Source organism: Lacerta agilis, chromosome 5, assembly GCF_009819535.1.
Source record: "Lacerta agilis isolate rLacAgi1 chromosome 5, rLacAgi1.pri, whole genome shotgun sequence".
Lineage (NCBI taxonomy): Eukaryota > Metazoa > Chordata > Lepidosauria > Squamata > Lacertidae > Lacerta > Lacerta agilis.
In genome coordinates, this window is record NC_046316.1 from 89,136,572 (window position 1) to 89,158,605 (window position 22,034).

Consider the following 22,034-nt stretch of genomic DNA (forward strand, 5'->3'; position numbering starts at 1 on the left):
AGACAAACAATCTGCCCCTCCTCAGCCAGCCAGCCCACCCACCCACTCATGTGTGCAATTCTATGTGCTTGCCTGCACTCAATCCTTTGTTGCCCAGAGCTTAAATAGTCTTTCCCCAACCTGGTGCCCTACAGATATTTTAGACTACAATTCCCATCAGCCCTAGAGAGGGACACAGATCAAGCCCATGAATCGAGCTGACTCAGGGAGGTAGCCTTATCCTAAATTTTCTCGTCTTTCGCAACCAACAGAAACTGTCGCTTTAAGTTGAGAAAGGCCACAATTCCCTAATGCACAAAAAACAAGCACCCTCCACCACCCCAAAAAACCGATTCCAACCCAGCAGCTTACCTTGGTGATTTTTGTTAACCTGCTGGTGTCAATCGGCCTGTTGCCCTTGCTGATGGGGACGGTGTTCCAGCCGTCATCTGAAACTTGGTTGCCCCGCCCACCTGCAGAGACAGCAGAGTCAAGGTCTATCATTTGTAACAGCCTAACTATGGCAAACTACGCATGAATACACGTCTACTGTTCCTATTCGAACAAGAGAGCCTATCAAAGGCCAACAAGGTGTGGCAGCTTGGGGCTGGCTTAAAAAAAAAAAAAAAGCTTGGCAGGATCATCCCAAAAGCCTATTCAGTTCAGCATTTTGTTTCACAGTGGTGCCCCTGGGACGCAGAAAGAGCAAGGCTTGAAGGCAATAGTGCTCCTGCACTCTGCGCACACCTGAAAAACATGACAGAGACTGAGAGGAGATAGGATAGCCATCTTCAAATATCTCAAGGGCTGTTACACCAAAGAAGAAGAAGAGTTTGGATTTGATATCCCGCTTTATCACTACCCTAAGGAGTCTCAAAGCGGCTAACAATCTCCTTTTCCCTTCCTCCCCCACAACAAACACTCTGTGAGGTGAGTGGGGCTGACTTCAGAGAAGTGTGACTACAAGCCCAAGGTCACCCAGCAGCTGCATGTGGAGCAGCAGGGAATCGAACCCGGTTCACTAGATTCCAAGTCCACCGCTCTTAACCACTACCCCACACCGGCTCTCCACCGAGGATGGAGCAAGCTTGTTTTCTCCTGCTCCAGAGGGTAGGACTCAAGCCAATTGCTTCACGTTACAAGAAAGGAGATTCTGACCAAACACCAGGAAGAACTTTCTGACAGCAAGAGCTGTTTGACAGTGGAATGGTTTCCCTTGGGCGGTGGTGAGCAGAGGTTGGATGGCCAACTGTCACGGATGCTGTAGTTGAGATTCCTGCATTGCAGGTAGTTGGACTAGATGACCCTTGGGTTCCCTTCCAAACTCTATATTCTATGATGTTCAGTAACATATTGCTTCTAAACTGGGAAGCTCCGTTTAACCACCACCATGGATCCGTAGTCCATAAATTTTGTTGTTTCATCTTTTTTGTAAACCACTCTGACTTTTCTTTTTCCAATCAAGTGGTGTATAAATTTTATGAAAATGAATAAAATTAATAACTTTGCCTAATTTTTAAGGACAAGCTAATCCAGGGGCACATCTTTCGGTGGTGACCGGCTGCATCACACGCATAGACACACAATTAACTTGGGGCATCCCAAAGCTGCTCTCTCTTCTGGGGGCATTAAAAGCAGGTGGCCTCCACAAGGCAGCAATGGATTACCCACCTGAGGACGATGGCCCTGGAGGCCCTCTCCTCTTATCCTGCCCCCCCTTGGACATCAGCTGCTGAACTTTGATGTGTTCACGGTGCTCCTCCATCTCAGCTTCTTTGTGGATCTGGTCAATGGTCTTGGGGCCCTGGTCCCCTCTCCTTGGCACCCAACTGTTCTGCAAGAGGCAAAGAGGAAAGCAAGGGGAGAGGTTACAGCACCCAGAACGCTTGGCATGTGAAGGCAAGGGAGGAGCGAGGGACAGGCAGCACCAGCTTCTCTGTTGGTCTAGCCAGGACCAGCCTCTGGGCTCAGGTTCCCTTCCAGAGCCAACAGCACCAGCAGTCAGTTCACCTGGTCGCTGTTCTTACAACTGACCTCTAAACATACACCCTTTGTTCTTCCCTCCACCATCTCTTAATCTGGCCAGATGAAAGTGTTGTTAAAGATTGCAGCTTCTATCATCTCCAGCCAGCGGGAGCGATGGTATTTGCAGTCCAGCAACATTGTAAGAAGACAAGAAGGTGCCTTTTACAAAGTCAGGCCATCAAGCTTTGGGTCTCCGTAGTGGCACCCGGAACGCCCTCTCACCAGATGTCAAGGGGATAAACAACTACACAAATTTTAGAAGACATCTGAAAGCAGCCCTGTATTGGGAAGTTTTTAATGTTTGATGCTTTGTTTTAATATTTTGTTGGGAGCTGGCTGGGGAAACCAAGTCAGGTGGGCAGTGGTGGTGAAGCTCAGTGTTGTCTACACAGACTTGCAGATGCTCTTCATGGTTTCGGGCAGGGAATCTTACCCAGTTCTACTTGGAGATGCCACAATTGAACTTGGAACCTTCTGCTTTCAAAGCACATTGCTCTACCAACTAAGTGATAGCACCACCCCAAACATCTGGGGAGGGCTGCCCTTTTTCTCATGTGTTATGTCTCTTAAGATCTATGCCTGACAAGGGCAGCTCTATTTCAAACCTCTGGAAAGAGCACTTGTCCAGTAATTGCAGTAAGAGAGAATGGAACGGAAACGAGTCCTGAGCTATCCAGGCATCAAAGCGTTGCTTGGCAGGAGGCCCATGCAAGGGGAATGCTCAGCAGCCCAACATGCAACAGGGGTTTTTCGTGTGACCCCTTCCAAGCAGGCAGCCCTTCCTCTTGCAACAGTTGAGAGCCCCTGCAGCACTTCCAACAGCCTGACCCCTCACCCCTGCAGCTTCTGTAATTCACAAGCTGGAAGCAAAGCAGCAATTTGTGTGTGAAACTTGGAACTGCAATCTTAAGGCCGCTGGGTGTGAATCAGGATTAGAGAATCTGTGACCCTCCAGGCATTGTTGGACTCCAACTCCCATCAGCCCCAGCAAGCACAGTCAATGGCCAGGTATAACGGGAGTCCAACGATGCCTGAACGCAGGTGAGCAGCTCCTGGGCAGCACCTTCACCCGGAGTGCAATTGAGCACATAGCACCCTTTGGTGTAGAAAAGGGCCAGCGCTGGAAACCTCCCTGCACCAAACACAGCTGCTTGCAGTATTATCAGCCCATCGCCTAAGCCGCACAAGCCAAGGGCTACAGGCTGCAACAGTGACTAAGGGGCTGGGGAGAGAGAGAAGTTTGTGTTGTCTCGTGCTGCCATTGTTCCCACTCAGGTTGCCCTGGGATGGAAAGGCGGGTCTTGCACCTTACCCGGAGTCAGGCCGGCCTATCCCAGGAAGGGGGCAGGGCTCTCATCTAGCCTGGAGGGGGGCCATAAGGGGGCAACAGTCTGCACCTTACCCGTCTGAGGTCAATCACATCCTGCAGCATGAAGCGGATACGTGAGGACGTTTTCTTCTCCTTGATTATCTTCTCCATCTGGTTGAAGTACTGATCCATCCGAGGCTGGGTGGGGAAGAGGAGAAAAGGAGAGAAGTGACGACGAACGAACAGAGACAGCAGCGTGCCTACGTGAGGGATGGGAGCAACCAAGGCAAGGCATTCTCCTTGAGGGATTCCAACTCATGGTGGAAGGTGGGGTTCAAGAAAGGAAACAAGCAGCCACTGTACAAGTTCCCTACAGCAGCCAGGGCTGGGGTAGCCAGTTCCTTGAATGTTTTTGGGCTGGAGAGAAGAGACATATTTTCCTCAGCCCAGCTGTCTGGCCTCTATCTGGCAGGGAAATGTCTAGTCCTGGGCACAGTTCTCTTCACCCTGCAAAGTAGCTTGGCTGGGGGAGGCTGCTCCCTCCAAACTCTCCAATAGGCATCACAAGTAGCTACAGAAAAAAGTAAGCTGTATAGTTGGGCAATGGCTGCACCTTTCTTCCTGAGCAAGAGGCAAACTGATTGGGGGGGGGGGGGTGACCATCAAGTGGCATGCAGCCATCTCCCAGCTCTGCTGCTAAAGCCTCTCTGCCGATTCCTGCCTTTCCCCCTCTCTCATGTCAGATTATGAGCACCAAATTTCAACCTGCAGGTGCTCTTCCCGGAAAATGCAAGGAAAGCCTGCCAGGTTAAGCAGTGGTGCCATGCCAGGCACTGGGAACCTGCAACCATCCAAATATGATTGGGGCTCAAATTCCCATCAGCCCCAGCTAAGTTGGCCAATGGTGGAGAATAGCGGGAGATGTAGTTCAATGACAATAGGATGATCCTCCAGACTAGAGCTATACTTGGCATTTCCAATTTGGCACCAAAGCATGGAGGGCAGAACCCTGTAGGCTCTAAGCAAGAGCCGTGAAGCCAGCATCTCAACAGGGGAAGGCCAGGGGAGAGGAAGCAGCAGAGAAACCGCTCTGCTGATGCCCAACATGAAGCAAAAGGGAAGTGCAATCTGGGGTGTGTACTCTCGTGTGCTATGAAAAGCTGCATTTCTGAACATTGGGCAAGGCCATACCTTGGCCTTTTCAAAGTCCAGGTCCTTGCCAATGGTGGTGAGCAGCCGGCATAAGCACTCGAGCGATTCCTCGTCATGGTTCTTGAGCAGCTTCACCACACAGTCATGCATGATGGCTTCGGTCAACATCTTCAGCTTGAAGAGCTCCCCAATGAACTTGATGTTGCCCAGGGAGCGCCGACGGGCCTTGTCCCGGGCGTCATCCAGCTCCTCCTTCAGACGAGCTCTCTCCTCGGGCTGCGGGTGGAACAGGGGTGGAGGTTAGAGGGATCCGAGAGCTGAAATTGATTACCGCTATCTCTGTATATGTGCATACGTATTTCACAGTTGTTACTTCCATAAATCATCATGGCTCTTTACCACATTTATATCCCACGTTTCCTCCCAAAGAACTCAAGGAGGCATATGTGGTTCGGTTTCCCCCCACTATTAGCCTCACAACACCCACCCTGAAAGGTAAAAAGGTAAAGGGACCCCTGACCATTAGGTCCAGTTGTGTCTGACTCTGGGGTTGCGGCGCTCATCTCGTGTTACTGGCCCAGGGAGCCGGCGTACAGCTTCCGGGTCATGTGGCCAGCATGACAAAGCCGCTTCTGGCAAACCAGAGCAGCGCACGGAAACGCCGTTTACCTTCCCACCAGAGCGGTACCTATTTATCTACTTGCACTTTGACGTGCTTTCAAACAGCTAGGTGGGCAGGAGCTGGGACCGAGCAACGGGAGCTCACCCCATTGCGGGGATTCGAACCGCCGACCTTCCGATCAGCAAGCCCTAGGCTCTGTGGTTTAACCCACAGCGCCACCCGTACCCTGAAAGGTAGATGGCACCAAAAGATACGCACTGGTCCAAGGCCCCCCAATGCGCATCGTGGCTGACTGGCGTGTTAAAGCCAGATGCCTCTGCTGAGAATGACACTCTAGCCCAAGGGTGGGGAGCCTTTTTCTCATGCACACACCCCGCCCAAGCTTCAAGCTCAACTCACACCAGCTGTGTCATCCATCTCTTTTTGCTTCTTCTCAAAAATCTCGTCGTCATCCTTGTCTTTCTCAAACTCTTTCTGGCACCGGTTCAGGAGTACCTTGCGGAAGTTGACCATCACGGTCGGCTTGTCAGTAGTGGGGACTTTCAGCTGGAGCAGGGACAGACACGAGTCACAATGGGAAGAGGTTCCAGACAGTTTCCAACTGGCCCTCTACTGCCAGCAGAATGGGCTGGAAGCCCCAGTTCTGATCTCTGCCACCTCAACCTGCTAGCCTTTTCCACGAGCCACAGCTCATTTTTCAACATGCACTGAGGAAACGCCATACAGAAGCACAGGATCGAAAGGAAAGTACATGAACAAAATGCATAGGAAACAAATAGAAATAAATGTATCAATGGCACTGCAGCCACGTAATCGTGGATAAAGGAGTGAATTCCAGACTCTTCGCATCTTTACGGCAACGAGCCAAGGAGAGAGAACAGAAACTTGAAACTGAAATCTACACCCATGCACCTCTTTTGACACAGATTTAACAAAACCGCAGACAAGTACTGCTCAAATGGTAAGCTATGCAACCACTATTAGCAGGCGGCCCCTTGGGCCAATTTCTGACCCTATCTTGTACATATATAAAAGCAAGGTGTGATACTTTGGCTACAATTTCTTTCCATGGGAAATGAAATAGTTGAAACGTATTTAAGGAACAGACCTATCCCAGCTTTCTAATGCTACAGCTCTGTTTGATATTCGCATGCAATCTGTAAATTCCTGTGTCTGCAGCAGTTAGGGATGAGCGCACAGGCTCTAAAACAGCAAACTCCTGTGGGGTCCATCCGATTCATAACGGGAGATCGGACTGCTCCCCCCCCCCCACTGCCGACAACCATTCTTGGAGATTGGGTGCAAGATCTGCCCGACAGTGTCCTCTAGCCAGGTGCTTTTGCGCCACACTGCCATCCTCTCTCCAAAGGTCCGTTAAGGGCGGTGACGATACAAGCCTGATAGCCAAGCCGTGGCCCTGAGCGAATAGCATTTCCATGCCTCTTCCCATCCCGAGCAGGATCCAAGGCACTCTGCACCCCAGAGAGAGGCGGGAGCACTCACCCCCATAAGGCAACGGCACATGTTGGCATAGGCAACGGAGAAGTTTGGCTCAGAGATGGCCTTCTCGAAGATGAGGTCGATGACGCCCTTGAGGCGCTCCTCGGTGTCGATGGACAGCTCGGTGACTTGCTTCATCAGCTGCTGGAACATCTGCGGCGTCAGCTTGTTCAGAATGCTGCGCACACGCCGGAACAGCTCCTGTGGGGGAGAAACACCCAGGCGCCGTCAGCAAGGTGAGCTTGGCATAAACACACACAGAGACACCTGTCCTGCTCCACCCGTTCCTTCCTTCCGCAGGTGTGGACTTGGGAGCTCAGAAACCTGCCAGCCCAGCAAACTAGTAGGGAGGCAAGCAGCTCCTGGCTGCTCTGCCCTGCCCAGGGCTGAGTTTGCTGGAATGAACTCGGCAGGCAAAGGAGAGCACACACGAGCCCATCCCAAGCCAAGAGGAAAGCAAATCCACAGACAGGGGCTGGAATGTGGAAACCACCCTTCCTTTCCCCACGAGTCAACCCTCAAGTGCTGAGGGCAGGAAAAAGCACGCACCCCTTTCAAATCTTGGTCACCTTGTCATTTTCCTTTATCTTCTACGTTTTAATCTCGGGAGCAGCCACGTGGGTTTTCCGATAATTCTGAATTGGGGTTTTCTTTAAGAATTTTTTTTTCATGCTCTAGAGCAGGGTTTCCCAAGCTTGGGGTCTCTGGCTGCTTTTGGACTACAATTCCCATCATCCCTGAACACTGCTGGTGCTAGCTAGGGATGATGGGTGTTGTAGTCCAAAAAATAGCCAGAGGCCCGTGTTTCAGAAACCCTGCTCTACAGCAGTGGGTCCCTAAAATTTTCAGGCTACTACCCCAACTGCCATAAACACATCCCCAGTGCTCCCTACCCTATAAAAGGCATTATTTAGAATAGTGATCTGCACAACCCACTAAGGAATATACTGACACAGTAACATCAAAAACAGTAACAATTACTTGCACATGTACTCAAAATCCAGTCGGAACTATTCGCAACAAGACTGATGAACTTGTTCCTGTGATACCAGCTTTTCGGAGTCTGAGAGTTATTTACACCTCCAGCACCCCCCGATTTCTATTAGTGCTACCCCCTGTGTAATCCCACTGCTCCCCAGGGGCGTTCACAACCACTTCCCTATAGAGTGCGCCAATTTAGCACGTTTGTTTTACTTCTATTTAGTAAGCAAACCAAACCCTCTCAAACTGCAACGCTTGCCTAGATACTGTAATTGAAATCACCACCCAGTGTGGTGTAGTGGTTAAGAGCAGTAGACTCGTAATCTGGGGAACCGGGTTCGTGTCTCCGCTCCTCCACATGCAGCTGCTGGGTGACCTTGGGCTAGTCACACTTCTTTGAAGTCTCTCAGCCCCACTCACCTCACAGAGTGTTTGTTGTGGGGGAGGAAGGGAAAGGAGAATGTTAGCCGCTTTGAGACTCCTTCGGGTAGTGAAAAGCGGGATATCAAATCCAAACTCTTCCAAACTCTTCTTACTCAATGAACTTAAGAAATGGACTGTTTCCCACAGAAAAATAAAATGCATTGGAAATTCCTCCCAACCTTTTTTCCAGGTTTTTTTTTGGGGGGGGAGGGGAAGATTTTGAAATCTCTCCCACCTCAAAGGAAGAGTTCACGTCCCAAAGGAAGTAAAGGAGGCTGGAACTGAGAATGGCACCACTCAGTGAGAAATGAACCCTGACTCAGAGGTTCAGGGAAAGGAGCCTGGAGGGAAACCACGGAGGGCATGGCTTTCTTCCCTCCAGGGAGCAAAAGCAGGCACTCTCATTTTCCTCTGAGGAAAGCACAGAAACTGGAGCAGAAATGTCTTCCAAAACACCAGTATCCAGATTAAGATGTTGGTGAGCTAAAATGCAAGTTACTGAATGACATCCTCCACCACCCAGCTGTTTTTCACCACCTTTTCTTTTTTCTTTCTTTCTTTTTTTGGGGGGTATCCTTCAGAAATAAAATGCAAAATGTAAAGCACTTGGAAAGCAAGCAAGAGGTTCTTTCCCCCACTCTTTTTTGTACCCCCGGTGGCCTATTTCAGATGTAAAATTCACAATCTCAACCACATAAATTACGGAGACACACGCCCTTTCTACGGCCTGCTGTTACCCTCATTTAGTGGTACAGTGGAACCTCAGTTTTCGAGTGTCTCGGAAACCAAACATTTCCGAACCCGAACGCTGAAAACCCAGAAGTAATTGGTTCCATTTTCGAACGCGCCTCAGAAGTCAAACGGGTTCCACGGCGTTTTTCATTTTTCTCAATGGGAATTGCCGGTAGCCCTCTGAGCCTCAGCTGCCGAATGTTTCGGAAGTCCAACAGTCTTCCGGAAGGGATTATGTTCAACAACCGAGGTTCCACTGTACATCAGCATTGGGACCAATTACAATGGTACCTCTGGATGCGAATGGGATCCGTTCCAGAGCCCTGTTCGCACCAAGAGCAATCTGCAACTTGAAGCGCCGCCGGCGCATGTGTGTGACGCAATTCGGCGCTTCTGCGCGTGACATCATTTGACGCGTTCCGGTACTTCCGGGTTCGGCACATTGTATCCTGTGACGAACGCAACACGCAGCGTTTGCAACATGAGGTACGACTGTATAGTTAAGAGCTAACTAGGATTGTTTAAAGCTGAGGTTTAAAATGTTGGTTAAAAATTGGTGCATGCAAATCAGGGCTTCAAGTAATTGACTTTAGCTCTAATCAATTGCTGGGTGGCCACACTAAACTATGGTTTGAGCAAACCACAAAAGGAAAAGGGGGAACTTTACATATGAGAAGTGAGAGAGCATGTGAATCTATAAGCAGCTAATAGGAGACTCACCAACCAGGACAGTGTTAGGGTACAGATGAGGTCATGCAAGTCCTTACCTGAGTTTTTAAATTTTCAGGATCCTCTGGCTCACTTGCCCGCTTGCTGCTGGGCTTCCAGGCCTTCTCAGCCTTGTTGAGCTTGACGTCTTCGTTCAGGGACGCTACAGCGATAATCTTCCGAGGCTCCTTCCTCAGGCTTTGCTGGGAACGGCGTTGCCCTGGCCCTGCAGGCTGTGGAAGCAAAGGGGGAGAAGTGATGCCAGCACTTTTCAGATGCCACCCTTACCTGCCCCCCAGCACAAAGAAGCACGGGCGTAGAGGTGGAGCTGCCAGCATGATGCTACTAGCCTGCCTCCCAGTATGCTTGGCTCCAACAGATGGGGGAGCCAGCAGAAGGTGTGCCTGCCTGCCTGCTCAGATACTCAGTTCCATCACAGAGCATCAGTGGCCCAGACACGATGGCACTAACTTGGAGTTCATCATGCAGACAAAGCTGGCAGGGGATACATGCCAGAAGACAAGACATGGTGTGGTGGTACATACCGGTCCACGGTTAGGTGGCGTTGGGCGGCCCAGGTTGGCAAAGGAGGGTGTGAAATCTGGTCCGCAATTCATGGTGCTCAGGCGCACAGGGTCCAGAGGTCGCAAGGGCATCTTATTTGCCTGTTAAGCCAAGGGGCAGGGAGAAAAACACACAAAAGGTAAGGCAGGTTCTGAGAGTCTTAAGGTTGTGCAGCTAAAATCTTTGAAGGGGTAGGTTTGCCTCCGAACATGCCTAAAACTCTACTTTTCAGATATCACCACAGATTTTGGCCTAACACGAGCTGATGTCAATAAGATTCATTCATACATTCATTCACTGAATTTATATACCGCCCTATACCCAGAGGTATATAATATAAAAATCACAATATATAACATCAAAAATAAAAATAATCCAATAACCTCCCCCCCCCCAATAAAAGAGCCACCTTTTAAAGGGTGTAAGATGTTGATCGGTTAACCAAAGGCCTGATTAAAAAGGAACGTTTTTGCCTGGTGCCTAAAGGTTGGCAGGAGCTGGGACAGAGCAACAGGAGCTCACCCCGTTGTGCGGATTCGAACCACCAACCTTCTGACCAACAAGCCCAAGAGGTTCAGTGGTTTAGACCACAGCAACACCCGCATCAACTTTGTTGGACTCGTCATGTTGTGCGGATGCCAAATTATCATCTTCCAAAGCAACTACTCTATTCCGAACTTAAAAATGGAAAGCGTAATGCTGGTGGTCAACAAAAGAGGTTTAAAAACTGTCTCAAGGCAAAATTTCGAACTCAGGACGAAAGGGAGAAACATGCTAAGAGGAAGGCATGCTTGGCTAATCCACACCATGATCAACTCCCACCAGGAAACCAATGTCCCCACTGTGGAAGGATGTGTGGATCCAGAATTGGCCTCCATGGTCACTTACGGAATCATTGTTAAAACCATGTTTATGGAAGACAATCTTACTCAGCTACGAGTGATCACCAAAGACGTGTGTAAAGAAGTGTATAAAGAAGTGTACAAAAATTGTATAATGAAGGCGCCAGGCAAACTTCCCTGGGGAGAGCATTGCATAGATGGGAGCCACTGCAGATAAGGTCCATTCTCATGTTGCCACCCTCCGAACCTCTCAAGGAGGGGGCACATGAAGGAGGGCCTCAGAAGATGATCTCAGGGTCCAGGTAGGTTCATATGGAAAGAGGCGGCCCTTGAGGTATTGCGGTCCTGAGCCGTTTAAGGCTTTATAGGTCGAAACCAGCACTTTGAATTGGGCCTGGAAATCGGTAGCCAGTGCAATCGGACCAGATGGCCAGTTCCCCTTCTTTGCCCTTTGGGATGTGCACCGACATTCCCCACCACCCACCCACAGGGTCAATGCCCAACCTTGTGCAGTTGTCCAGAGAGGATAGACTCCCTGGGCACACCATGCCAAGAAAAACAAAAGGAAGCATCTGCAAGAAATCTGGTGACCCCAGCTGGAAATGGAGGACCGACCTTTTCCAAGACCACATCGCTGATATGGGGCAAACCCTCGGGCTTCTGCATGCTGGCAAAGATGAACTGGAAACCCAACAGGAACTCCCGGTCGTATCTCTTCTTCTCTTCTGGGTTCAATGGCTTCCAATGCTCTGTTAAGGAAAGGAAGGTGGAAAGCACCAAATTGAAATCACGCTCACAACACGTGGTCAAGAATTCCCAGCAGCAGTAGGGCAAGAAGCACCTGCACCATCAAGGGGTGATGGTGCATCCATAAGAATCGGGTGGGGCTCATAAATCTTGGCCAACCAACAACGTGTTGTTGCCAGGATCACCCCTTCCACAAGGACTTGGGTCTTGCTCCTACGTCACAATGCACTTTACAGTGAGGCCAGAGACAACTGCTTGCTCCACTTCCCCTGCTGTAAGCTTGGAACTCGGAAGGAGCAGTTCTCAGCCCTCATCTTCAACTAGGGCGGGGGGTCATACCCCAGAACTGAGCTGCACCCTGGAGAGCTTCAGAAGCCCAGACACTTGCTATGGCATGCAAAATTGTGCCTCCCACCACGGTGCCTGGCAAATGCTCCTACTCAAATTTTCTTGCATCTTTTACTGTCTCCTTACCCAGAGTTACCAATCTTCTACCCCCACCCGCAGGCTATCTAAATGCTGACTGCCAGATCTCTAGCTTGGGACGGCCTTGCATCTCCTTTGTTGCAGTGTCACAGTTGCTCTTTTAACATATGAGACGTTACTGTTGTTAACGGCGCAATGACATCTTCCTCCCATTCAGTAACTTTGCAGAACTGCTGTTGTTTTAAGATTAAGCTCTTACAGATACTGCAACATTTGCATGCTAAATGGGGGGGGGGGGTTGGCTCTCTGTGCCCATGCTTGCCTCTGGTTCCAAGAGTCAGCACATGTCTTCCAAGGTCTCCTGGCTCACATCTTACCCTACGTAATTAGCAAAGATCTAGTTCAAAGGCACTGCACTTCAGTTTCCATGCAGACCCAGCTCTTCCTTGCCAGAGAAAACAAGCAAGTCAGTGTAAGAGCTGCAGCTAGTTCTGTGTGCTGGTGATCTGCATCTTCGTTCGTCCCATTCTAGCACAAAGCGAAAGGAACGAACCACTCAGTTATATACATGATCTCTTCAGCAAGGAAAAGCTAGGGGCTGCTCTGCAGGGGAGCAGCTTGCTGTGAGTTAGCAGGGGACTGCGCAGCCACGAGTGCCTGTGCCTGCTGCTGGAACCATTACAGCCAGATAGATGCTTCTGTAAACACAGTGACTTAGCACAAAGGGGAATGAGTGATCCGGCCCTTGCTGAGAGCAACTATTGCTTAATACTGAAGTGACTGGACACCCGGTGGAGGGAAATTCCTGCAAAGCCTTTCCCCAATAGCCCAAGACAAGCCAGCAGTTTACGGGGTCACAAGCCTGCTCAGATGCTCAGCTCCATCACAGTGTGTCAGTGGCCCAGACACGATGGCTCAAAAAGGAGATCATCACAGAAGGCTCCAATAGGTAGCAGCCGGGGGGGGGGGGACACACACAAAGAAAGCCATTTGGCTCAAGTCTCACCTGCTGTGTAGCTGTACTTCTGTTCAGCCTGCTTGACCTTCTCAGGGTCTAGCTTATCCTCTTTCTCTTCCCATGTCTCCTCGGGCTCGTCCTGGGAGCGAACGGGGGCAGGCTCCTCGGGCTCTGGGGCTGGCATGGGGGGCTTGTTCTCTATCTCTGAGCCACCCTCACTGGGCTAAGAGGGCAAGCAGAGAAGATCTCCTCAAGAAAAAAGCAAAAGCTGCAGCTCTGAGCAGAAAACATTTACAAAGGATACCACCTGGGAGGTTCTTTTGGGAAGGGGAAAACCAGAAAAAATTGCTTTGGGGAGGGCACAGTTAACTACCACTAGTCTAGTCCGTAAAAGTTAGCTGAGGTCCTATACTACATTTTCATGCTGGACTGGTTAGTTGACAATCAATTATTGTTCTGTTCTATTTCAATCTGAGCAAACTCTTTTGAGCCCCAGTGAAGGAATCATTTTACTGTCAATGGCTTATTTGTGTTGCCGCAAGAGTTTATCACAGCTAAGGAGGTAGTTGTGACAAAATTACAATTACGGTGATTAAGCAAGAAAAGGAGAGCAAAGAGAGGTTTAAGTAACAACCCAAAAGGGATATATAAATAACAATGGGGGAAGTGGAAACACATTTGCAGTCTTGTACAGATTTCTTCAAATTACTGTATTAGATTGCAGCCAGCATGCATGTTGAAGTGATCAACAAAGATGAGCACAGCCTATTCCATGTGGAATGTTGATGGATTTCCTTCGGAAGAAACCTCTTTTTAGTTGTTTTCAAATGGTGTCATTTTGTATTGACATTTTTGGGATTTGCACAATGGGTTTATACTGCTGTGCTTCTTTTTGGGGGGATGGAGTAGGGAGGAATAAATCAGTTCAACTTAAACCTCTTCTCCCTGATCAATCTGCTCTACGCCCACTGCCAGCATTTGGAGATTCCACTGGGTACTGACCAGCAGGGTCTCAAGCCCTCCTTAGCAGCCTCTTGAACAAGCAGTTTTCAAGGTGCAGTTTTCGACTTCCATTATAAGCTATTTGTTGACAATTTGTACAATCATAGTTACTATAAATTTCTATAATCATCTTTAATTCTTTATATTAATTTATTATTCTACAATTCCTTCATATCTCTTACTCCAAGCATATTAGCACTTCTTTCTTTGAGCAATGTTTCTCCATATACTCTTCATAACATTTCCATCGTTCCTTCAAATTTTGATTTGTTTGGTTTCTTATTGCTGCTGTCAGTTTTGCCATTAACAAATACTCATTTAACTTGCCTATCCACTCATCCTTTCTTGGGACTTGTTGTGTTTTCCATTTAGCTGCTATCACCATTCTGGTGGCCATGCTAGCATACAAAAATACACTTTTCTTTCCACTTGGTATTTGCTCATCTAATAAACCTAGCAAATATGCCTCCGGTTTCTTATAGTCAGTGATGGGAAGAAGTGGTACCCAGCTAGGTACTCTGGGTAATGGATCAAGCTATGTTTCTCAGCTCCTGACTAAACCGTGGGGGCCACCCACCTCCGTGAATGCATCCAGCAGGTCTCCAACAGCTTCCTTTTTGTTTAGGTCCTTCATCTTCCGCTTCTTCTTTGGCACCGATACGGCCACTAGAGAGATGCAAAGAGGGTTGGGGAGGATGAGCCACACTAGCCAGGGACTCCAGGGACTCACAGGAGAGCAGTCCCTGCCACTGAGTGACAGTCACCACTGCTTCAAGGTGGCGGCGGGAGGAGGTTGACACAGAACAAGTTCCAATTAATCTTACGAAGCAAATTAAGTGATTTGCTGCGGGATGTTAACGCTTGTGACAAAACACGTTTGCCGTTTACCTGCCAGGTAAATGTCCTGGCTTCTTTGCCACATGCAGACATGCTATGCTGTTGGCAGGAAAGAATCCTAAAATAATAGGTCTGCGACAAACCAAGGCATCATCAAAGGGAGAAGACCCCAAAGAAGCCGAGGAGAAAATGCTTCAGGGGACTCCAGGTCCTTTAAATATACTGAAACTACAACCAAGAAGCCTTTGCTGTTTTCCCACCAATGCAATGAACCTAACCAGAGAATGGCATTCTGGAACTGACTGCTGGTGCCCTTTTAAGGCTCCTGAAAGGAACGTGGGTCTTTTCCCAAAGGACACACGGTTCGACAGGGAACATAGAGCAAGCTCACACCTAGTTAACAGGAGCCTAGGGTTTTCTCTTCCCATTTCACCATTATCTAAACGCAGACAAAAATCCATAATCCACCAACCAGACTTTTTTTTTTACTACCTAGGGCCACAGATTGACTGACTCAAAAGGAATTTCTGGAAAGAAAGAGCTACAGGGAGCTGGGTACTAAACACGGCCATCTCTCTGGAAAAAAACCAGTTGATTCCTAAAGGCAGAAAGCTGCACTGAAGAGCTACAAACAAGCAGTCAAGGCTTGCTGCACACCACTGACCTCCCCATCTCACAGATGGAGATTTGCTTGCATTATCCCACTGGGCTCCCTCTGAAATGCTGCACTCACCTTGTGTGGCCACCTCTGCGGCCTCCAAGGGCGCAGCTGCTGGCTGGGTGCTCTGCTCTGTGGTCTCGGCCAGCTCCTCGCATTCCTCTTCTTCTTCCTCCTCCTCCTCCGGCTCCTCCTCCTCCTCCTCTTCGGCAGGAGGTGTGGCCAGTGGGGCCAGGGGCTCCTCGGCTTTCACCTCCTCGGGCTCGGAGATGGGGCTCATGTCCGACTCGGGCTGATCCTCGGACTCTTCGGCTGCCTGCTTCTCTGGGGCATCCAGCCCATGGGACATCGCTGCTAGCTCCTCCGGCTGAGCGATGGGGGACTCTACGGCGGAATCTGGCTGGCACGTGGCAGCCTCGGGCACGGGCTCCAGCGTCTCCTCCTCCAGCACCCCGTTAGACTCCACGGCCCCCTCAGATACCTCCTCCAGGGAAGGTGGCGGGGTCGGGGGAGCCCCTGGCGGAGCCGCAGGAAGTGGTTCCTCTGGCTGAGGGGTCTCCTGCTGGACAGTCACTGTCTCAGCCGGCACCGTCTCTTCGGCCACCGGCATTTCTGCAGGAACCGGCTGGGGGGGAGGCTCCAAAATCGGGCTAGCAGCAGCCTCCTCCTGAGACTCTGTGTCCAAGACGGGGGCTTCCTGGGGGAGCACGGGGCCCCCTGGCACTGTAGTGGTGGCGCTAACGGGTTCAAATATATCGGCGGGGACCTCGGGCGGCTCCTCTGTAGTGTCCACTGCAATGGGGCTCTCTGTGCGCACCAGCGCCACGGCGGCTGGCAGCGCAGACTCGGCCTCTGCTATGAGGGGCGGAGGGGGAGACGGGGAAGCTGATTTGCTCGCCTCCGAGGAAACAGGTTTAGTTACTACTGGGCCAGCCTTGGGACGATCGTCTGCATGCAGAAACGAGAGAGAGGAAGGGAAGGCAGCATTTAGCACTTAGGTGAATGGGGAAAGGAATGTTTCTGACATCTGGATGCGGAAGATGGAAGGGCAACAGAAACCACAAGACGGGCCTGTAAATAACCACGTGGCTGGTCACACATAAGGAGGAAACTTCCCAGGGGGAACTTCTATCTGCACACAGCAACTCTTCTGGACATGTAAAGTTGCTCTTTAAACAAAGAGGCAACTAACCAATTCTGAAGAAAGGAAGATTTATTTATTTTTTAAGCGTTCCACCCACCATTGGACTGTGGCTGAACCAGGGCCTTGGCTCCAGCAAATTCCTATATATGAATCTATTCAGGCCAGGGGTCTCCAACTTGGCACCCATGAAGGCCTTCACTGCTCCACCCAGGCAGGGCGCCTGGATGCTAAGCCTTCATTTTTCAAAAAAGTACTTCTCTAGCCCTCCTAGAAAGTAAGAAAGCTATGAAGCCAACTCTTCTAGGTTAGGCATGTCCAACAGGTAGATCGTGATCTACTGGTAGATCACTGGACGTCTGTGGTAGATCACTGGTAGATCAGTGGCTCCCCCCAAAGAAGCTAAAAAACTTTGGCTCCCCTAAAAAAACTCAACATCTTTGCCCTCCACCCCTAAAATGACCCGACCCACCAAAAACAGGGCTTTCCTTCATAACACAACCTCAATGTCGCTTTCCTCCTCAACAACTTTGACCTGAACCCCCCAAAAGGGGGTAGATCAATGCCAGTTTTTAACTCTGTGAGTAGATCGCGGTCTCTTGGAAGTTGGCCACCCCTGTTCTAGGTGATCTGTGTGAAATAAGCCAACCTGGCTGTTTCCACTTGTCAATGTTTTTAGCCAATGAGTAAAATCACAGCTGTGATCATTAAGTGAGTTGTATGGACAAGAATCCCATATGCCCTAAAGAGTGGTTGTTTCCCCCTCCGCTTTAATACACTTTCCCTGATTTTCATTTAATTTCTAGACCTAAAACCCTGTAGTTTCCCCCACTTTCCCCCCTTAACAACCAGGATGCATCTTTCCTGTGGTGGGTTCATCTGAGATCTGGTACTCCTTCGAAGGTATGCTCCGCAAACACAACTACAAATACTATAGCTGGGGACCCAAGTTTGAGAATCATTGATTTATATACTGCATTTGTTATGCAACCTGCCCTGGGACATTTTACAGGTAATAAATGTGCATAACTAATAAAGGTCTTGTATGTGAAGCTGCAAAAAAACCCCCGGCTTAGTCACAATTTACAACTGGAAGAAAGCACACTGAAAATGGCAAAATAATTGGATTGCACAACAGCTGCATATTTAGGAAGGGATTTTGGGCCAGGGGGGTGGAGTTCTACTGATGACTTGGTTTGAAATATGGAAATCAAGAAAGAAACAAAAGCAAAATCAACCTCTGGCCTCCTAAAACAGCAAGATGTATCTGGTCCTAAGAATAAAAGCTCATACTTAAACCCATCTACTCTTCTGTTGAAACATCCTGCCTCCTAGAGCCCAGAACAGAGGATACCGTATTTTTTCGCTCCATAAGACGCACCTTTTTCCTCCTAAAAAGGGGAAATACCTGTAAATGGTGGTCCCTGGAGCTGAATTGCCCAGGGGCCAAAAGCAGATCATGCTTTTTATTTTACAAAGAGAAATGGGGGTGTTGAAAGGAGCCTGCTCAGCAGCTGATCAGCAAGAGATTGGGAGAGAGATAAGAGTCCCGGCTCCCTTTCAGCCCCGCCCCCTTGCCCAAGCCTCCTTTGTTGAATGTGCTGCAGAGGGAGGTTGTTTGTTTCCCCAGCAACATGTGACTGGCTGATTAGATTATCTGTCTGGAAACAGTAGAAATGGCTCCTTTCCTTAAGATTTTTCAGAAATGTGCGTTGAACCCCCTTTGCAAAAAAAGCTGCAAAACATTTAGCTGATCCTCAAAAAAACCAGGGCTTTGCCCTTTGCAAAAAAAGCTGCAAAACCTTTAGCTGATCCTCAAAAAACAGGGCTTTTCCCTTTGCAAAAAAGCTACAAAACATTTAGCTGATCCTCAAAAAACAGGGCTTTCAGAAGAAAACCAGAAAAATAATTTTTTTCTTGTTTCTTCCTCTAAAAACGAGGTGCGCCCTATGGCCTGGTGCGCCCTATGGAGCGAAAAATATGGTACTTGGCATCTGAGGCCATTACCTAGCAAAACTGTGAGCTATTTTTGAGATCTTGATGGAAGGTGCTAAGTGAGGGATGGGAACTCTCCAACCCTATAGGTGTTTTTGGACTACAACGCTCCTCAGCCCCTGTCAGCATGGCCAGGGATGGTGGTGGCTGGAAGTCTAGCAACACATGAAAGGCCACAACTTCTCCAGGGCTGATGTACAATAACCATCTATCCCAGGTTTAGCCAATATGTAACTGCTGGACTGCGGATCCCATCATTCCTGAACACTGACCATGCCTGGCTGGGCGGGATGGGAGTTGTAGTCCAACAACATCTGTTGGCCACCACATTGGCTGCTGCTTCAGCCCCAACACACAAAGAACTGTATCATAAAATTCCAGCCTCAAAAGATCAATCAACCCACAATGACTAATTGCTTGGCCTACTGATTAAGCACAATTAAAGCTTTCAGTGCTGCTAAAAGGTGGGCAGTGAGCTTAAGTCCCTGAATATTATTGATATTGTTGCTGTTATTATTAATTTTAATTTATAGCTCTAATCATGGGTATCTTCATCCGAAGGAACAGCCTGCACAATTCCAAACCAGAAGGGTTTCTGCTAAGTAAGGCAAGATTCTGAATGAACTAATTCAGTGACGGGCTCAAGAGTCTAAAGGACTCTTGGGAACAGAGTACAGTTGTACCTCAGAAGTCGAACAGAATCCGTTCCAGAAGTCCGCTCGACTTCCGAAACATTCGACTTCCAAAGCGCGGCTTCTGATTGGCTGCAGGAAGCTCCTACAGCCAATTGGAAGCTGCGGAAGCCCCGTCGGACATTCAGCCTCCAAAAGAACGTTTGAAAACTGGAACACTCATTTCCGGTTTTCGATCATTCGGGAGCCGGAACGTTCGACTCCCAAGGCATTCGGGAGCCAAGGTACAACTGTACAGTGGTACCTCAGGTTACAAACACCTCGGGTTAAGACCTTTACCTCAGGATGAGAACAGAAATCATTCGGCAGCGGCACGGCAGCAGCGGGAGGCCCCATTAGCTAAAGTGGTAACTCAGGTTAAGAATGGACCTCCGGAACGAATTAAGTTTGTAACCAGAGATACCACTGTACTGACTTCAATATTGAACTTGCTCAGTGACTAATTTATTCATTTTTGCAATGAACTCAGTACCTATGCAGATATCTACATCTGCTGTGAATCCACTTTCGAGTCCTGTAATTCAGTGTTTTTCAACCACTGATGTTGCCTGGTGCGCCGTGGGAAAAATTGAAAAATTCAAGAGAATTACTTTATATATAGTCAATATAGGCACAGAGTTAATTTTTTTAACATTTTCTAATGGTGGTGTACCTCGTGATTTTTTTCATGAAACAAGTGTGCCTTTGCCCAAAAAAGGTTGAAAAACACTGCTGTAATTGCAGAAAGAGGTGTGCAAAGGACAGGGATGAAGTGACCCTTGTGTTGCTGTTGGGACTCAAGCTGTCATCAGTCCCAGCCCGCACGGCCCTCAGTCGGAGATTATTAGGAACCGCAGCCCAAGAACACCAGGAGGGCAACAGCAAAACACAGACTCTTGCACACAGAGCTAAAGATTTAATTTGCTAATGGTGCAATGGGACCATGCGAGAGCATTTGCTCGGTTTAAGGCAGGCCCCTCTGGCCTGGCCAAACGAATGGATGAAGCTTAGATTTTTCAAAACCTTAAGTAATTCCATCACAGAAGCAGAACAAAATTGGCAGAGCCAGGAAGATTCTCAAAGAACCAGCTGTCAGGCCAACCGCACAGTTATCGTTTCTGAGGCCGTCTGCCAAGATTCAAAGATGTACATTTTAAGCTCCGCTTTCCTCAGATGCCGGTCTGAAAACTGAATGCCATTTGGCATCAGTCCAGCATGGCATCAAAATTATACACCCAAAGAAAAGGCTGAATTTAGCCACCTGTAGGAAATATGCTAAGGAAGCACTTTTCATGCATCAGGCTATGCTGCGCAAAAAATGAAGCTCAATGCGGCTGACAAATCTGCCCCGCTTCAAAATTTCATTACAGCCACCTCAGATGAGAATTCCTAATCCTATACAGGTCAGCTCAGACATAAACTCTGCTGGGTTTGATGCGGTTACTCTCAAAACAATTACGCAGGAAGATATATTTTTTAAGACCAATACAGCTAGTGTTCTGGAAAAGCAAGTGAAAATAATTGCTTTCTGACTTTAGTGTGGTATAGATAAGACAAGGCATAAATGGCAGGTGACCAATTTTGCTCTCAAACTTTACCTACCCTCCAAGCCATCCAAATCAGGGAAAGAGTAAAAAATGAACAAGCAAAACTAATAGATGAAATAGTTCCCCTTCGCCTTATCATAAAGTCACAAACAAGCAGAGAAAAGCATATTTAAAAGGCGGAAAATCAGAAGGAAACGAAACAGGAAGGGATTCTGATGGAGCAAGGCAGCTTCAGGTGGCTCTGGGAGCCATGTTAAATGAGGCTGGACCTCAGGTTGTCTTATCTGGGCTGAAAGTAAACTGGAACTTCCCCCTCCTTAATGACCACTCATTCTGTCCACCTCACATTAGTGGGACAGAGACACACACACAGATAGAAAGAGAAACGTCAGCATTCCCTTTGTCTGATTTAGCCAAACCAAACCCTGAATTGGATTTCATACCTGGCCGGACAATAACTGCTACATGTGATGTCTCTCCGTTGGCTTGTGGTTCTGGACCACTTCCAGCCTGTAAGAGAGGGGAGAGGCGACAAAAAGTAGAACAATTTTATTATAGGATTCCCTGCCCAAGTCTGCTTCAACTGACTATATTTTAGCTTATGTTTCGGTTCCAGGGTAAAGAGTTAGCTGCAAAGCCTTTCCCGCAAAACCGAGGGGTTGAATTATTAGTTTCCCTTTCCTCTTCCCAATTATATCTTTCTCAAGTATCAGCTCAAAACTGATACATAGATTTCAACATTTCATCAAATAGATGAAAGACTGAAATATATAAAGAGATGGAAATAAATAAATGGCTTGTGCCATCATCACTGTGCCATGACCTTGGTTTCTTCTAAGGAAAGAATGAGTTCAGATATGTCACGTTTTCTTCACGTAATGCAACCCAGTCAACCCAGAGAGAACTTCTAACGCAAGACCCAACACCTCCGCAAATATAGCTTGTGGAATTCATTTCTGCAATTCCAGGAGACAAAAATTATTCCCATCCCTCCTCCAGAAAAGATTTCCAAGGCGCTGTGGCTGCGTTCATGGAGAGAGACTGGTTATGTATGAGATTCAAAATTATCTTTAGATCGTTTGGTAGTATGCTTGGAGTTCTCCTTACAATCAAGCGGCATATAAATTTTGTTTGTGTGTGGAAATACTGGCATGAACCAGCATGTACTGGGAATGGCCGGTAGCTGCTTTCTGTGCTTGCAGCAATTCCCCCCCC

General features: G+C 48.5%; 1 protein-coding gene and 2 non-coding genes across 19 annotated transcripts in view; all 3 read right to left on the minus strand.

Annotated features, from left to right (window-relative positions):
• The window catches only part of EIF4G1 (eukaryotic translation initiation factor 4 gamma 1), an 83,448-nt gene that overhangs the window by 10,228 nt on the left and 51,186 nt on the right, over positions 1-22,034 (minus strand). For 16 of the 17 annotated variants that reach the window (XM_033150785.1, XM_033150789.1, XM_033150784.1 and 13 more), the window contains 13 exons: positions 21,263-21,329; positions 15,541-16,413; positions 14,548-14,636; positions 13,017-13,191; positions 11,453-11,586; positions 9,977-10,096; positions 9,491-9,664; positions 6,591-6,788; positions 5,487-5,633; positions 4,505-4,741; positions 3,407-3,511; positions 1,651-1,813; positions 352-452 (listed from right to left, as the gene is read on the minus strand). In XM_033150785.1, coding sequence (XP_033006676.1) covers positions 352-452; positions 1,651-1,813; positions 3,407-3,511; positions 4,505-4,741; positions 5,487-5,633; positions 6,591-6,788; positions 9,491-9,664; positions 9,977-10,096; positions 11,453-11,586; positions 13,017-13,191; positions 14,548-14,636; positions 15,541-16,413; positions 21,263-21,329 — 2,583 coding nt within the window. Of the gene's footprint in view, positions 1-351; positions 453-1,650; positions 1,814-3,406; positions 3,512-4,504; positions 4,742-5,486; positions 5,634-6,590; positions 6,789-9,490; positions 9,665-9,976; positions 10,097-11,452; positions 11,587-13,016; positions 13,194-14,547; positions 14,637-15,540; positions 16,414-21,262; positions 21,330-22,034 lie in introns of all 17 variants that reach the window. The other variant, XM_033150778.1, reaches the window with a different exon arrangement.
• Positions 9,844-9,920, minus strand: LOC117047657. The gene has a single exon (XR_004426723.1). It is a non-coding gene; the product is annotated as a small nucleolar RNA SNORD66 (small nucleolar RNA).
• Positions 12,873-12,949, minus strand: LOC117047656. The gene has a single exon (XR_004426722.1). It is a non-coding gene; the product is annotated as a small nucleolar RNA SNORD66 (small nucleolar RNA).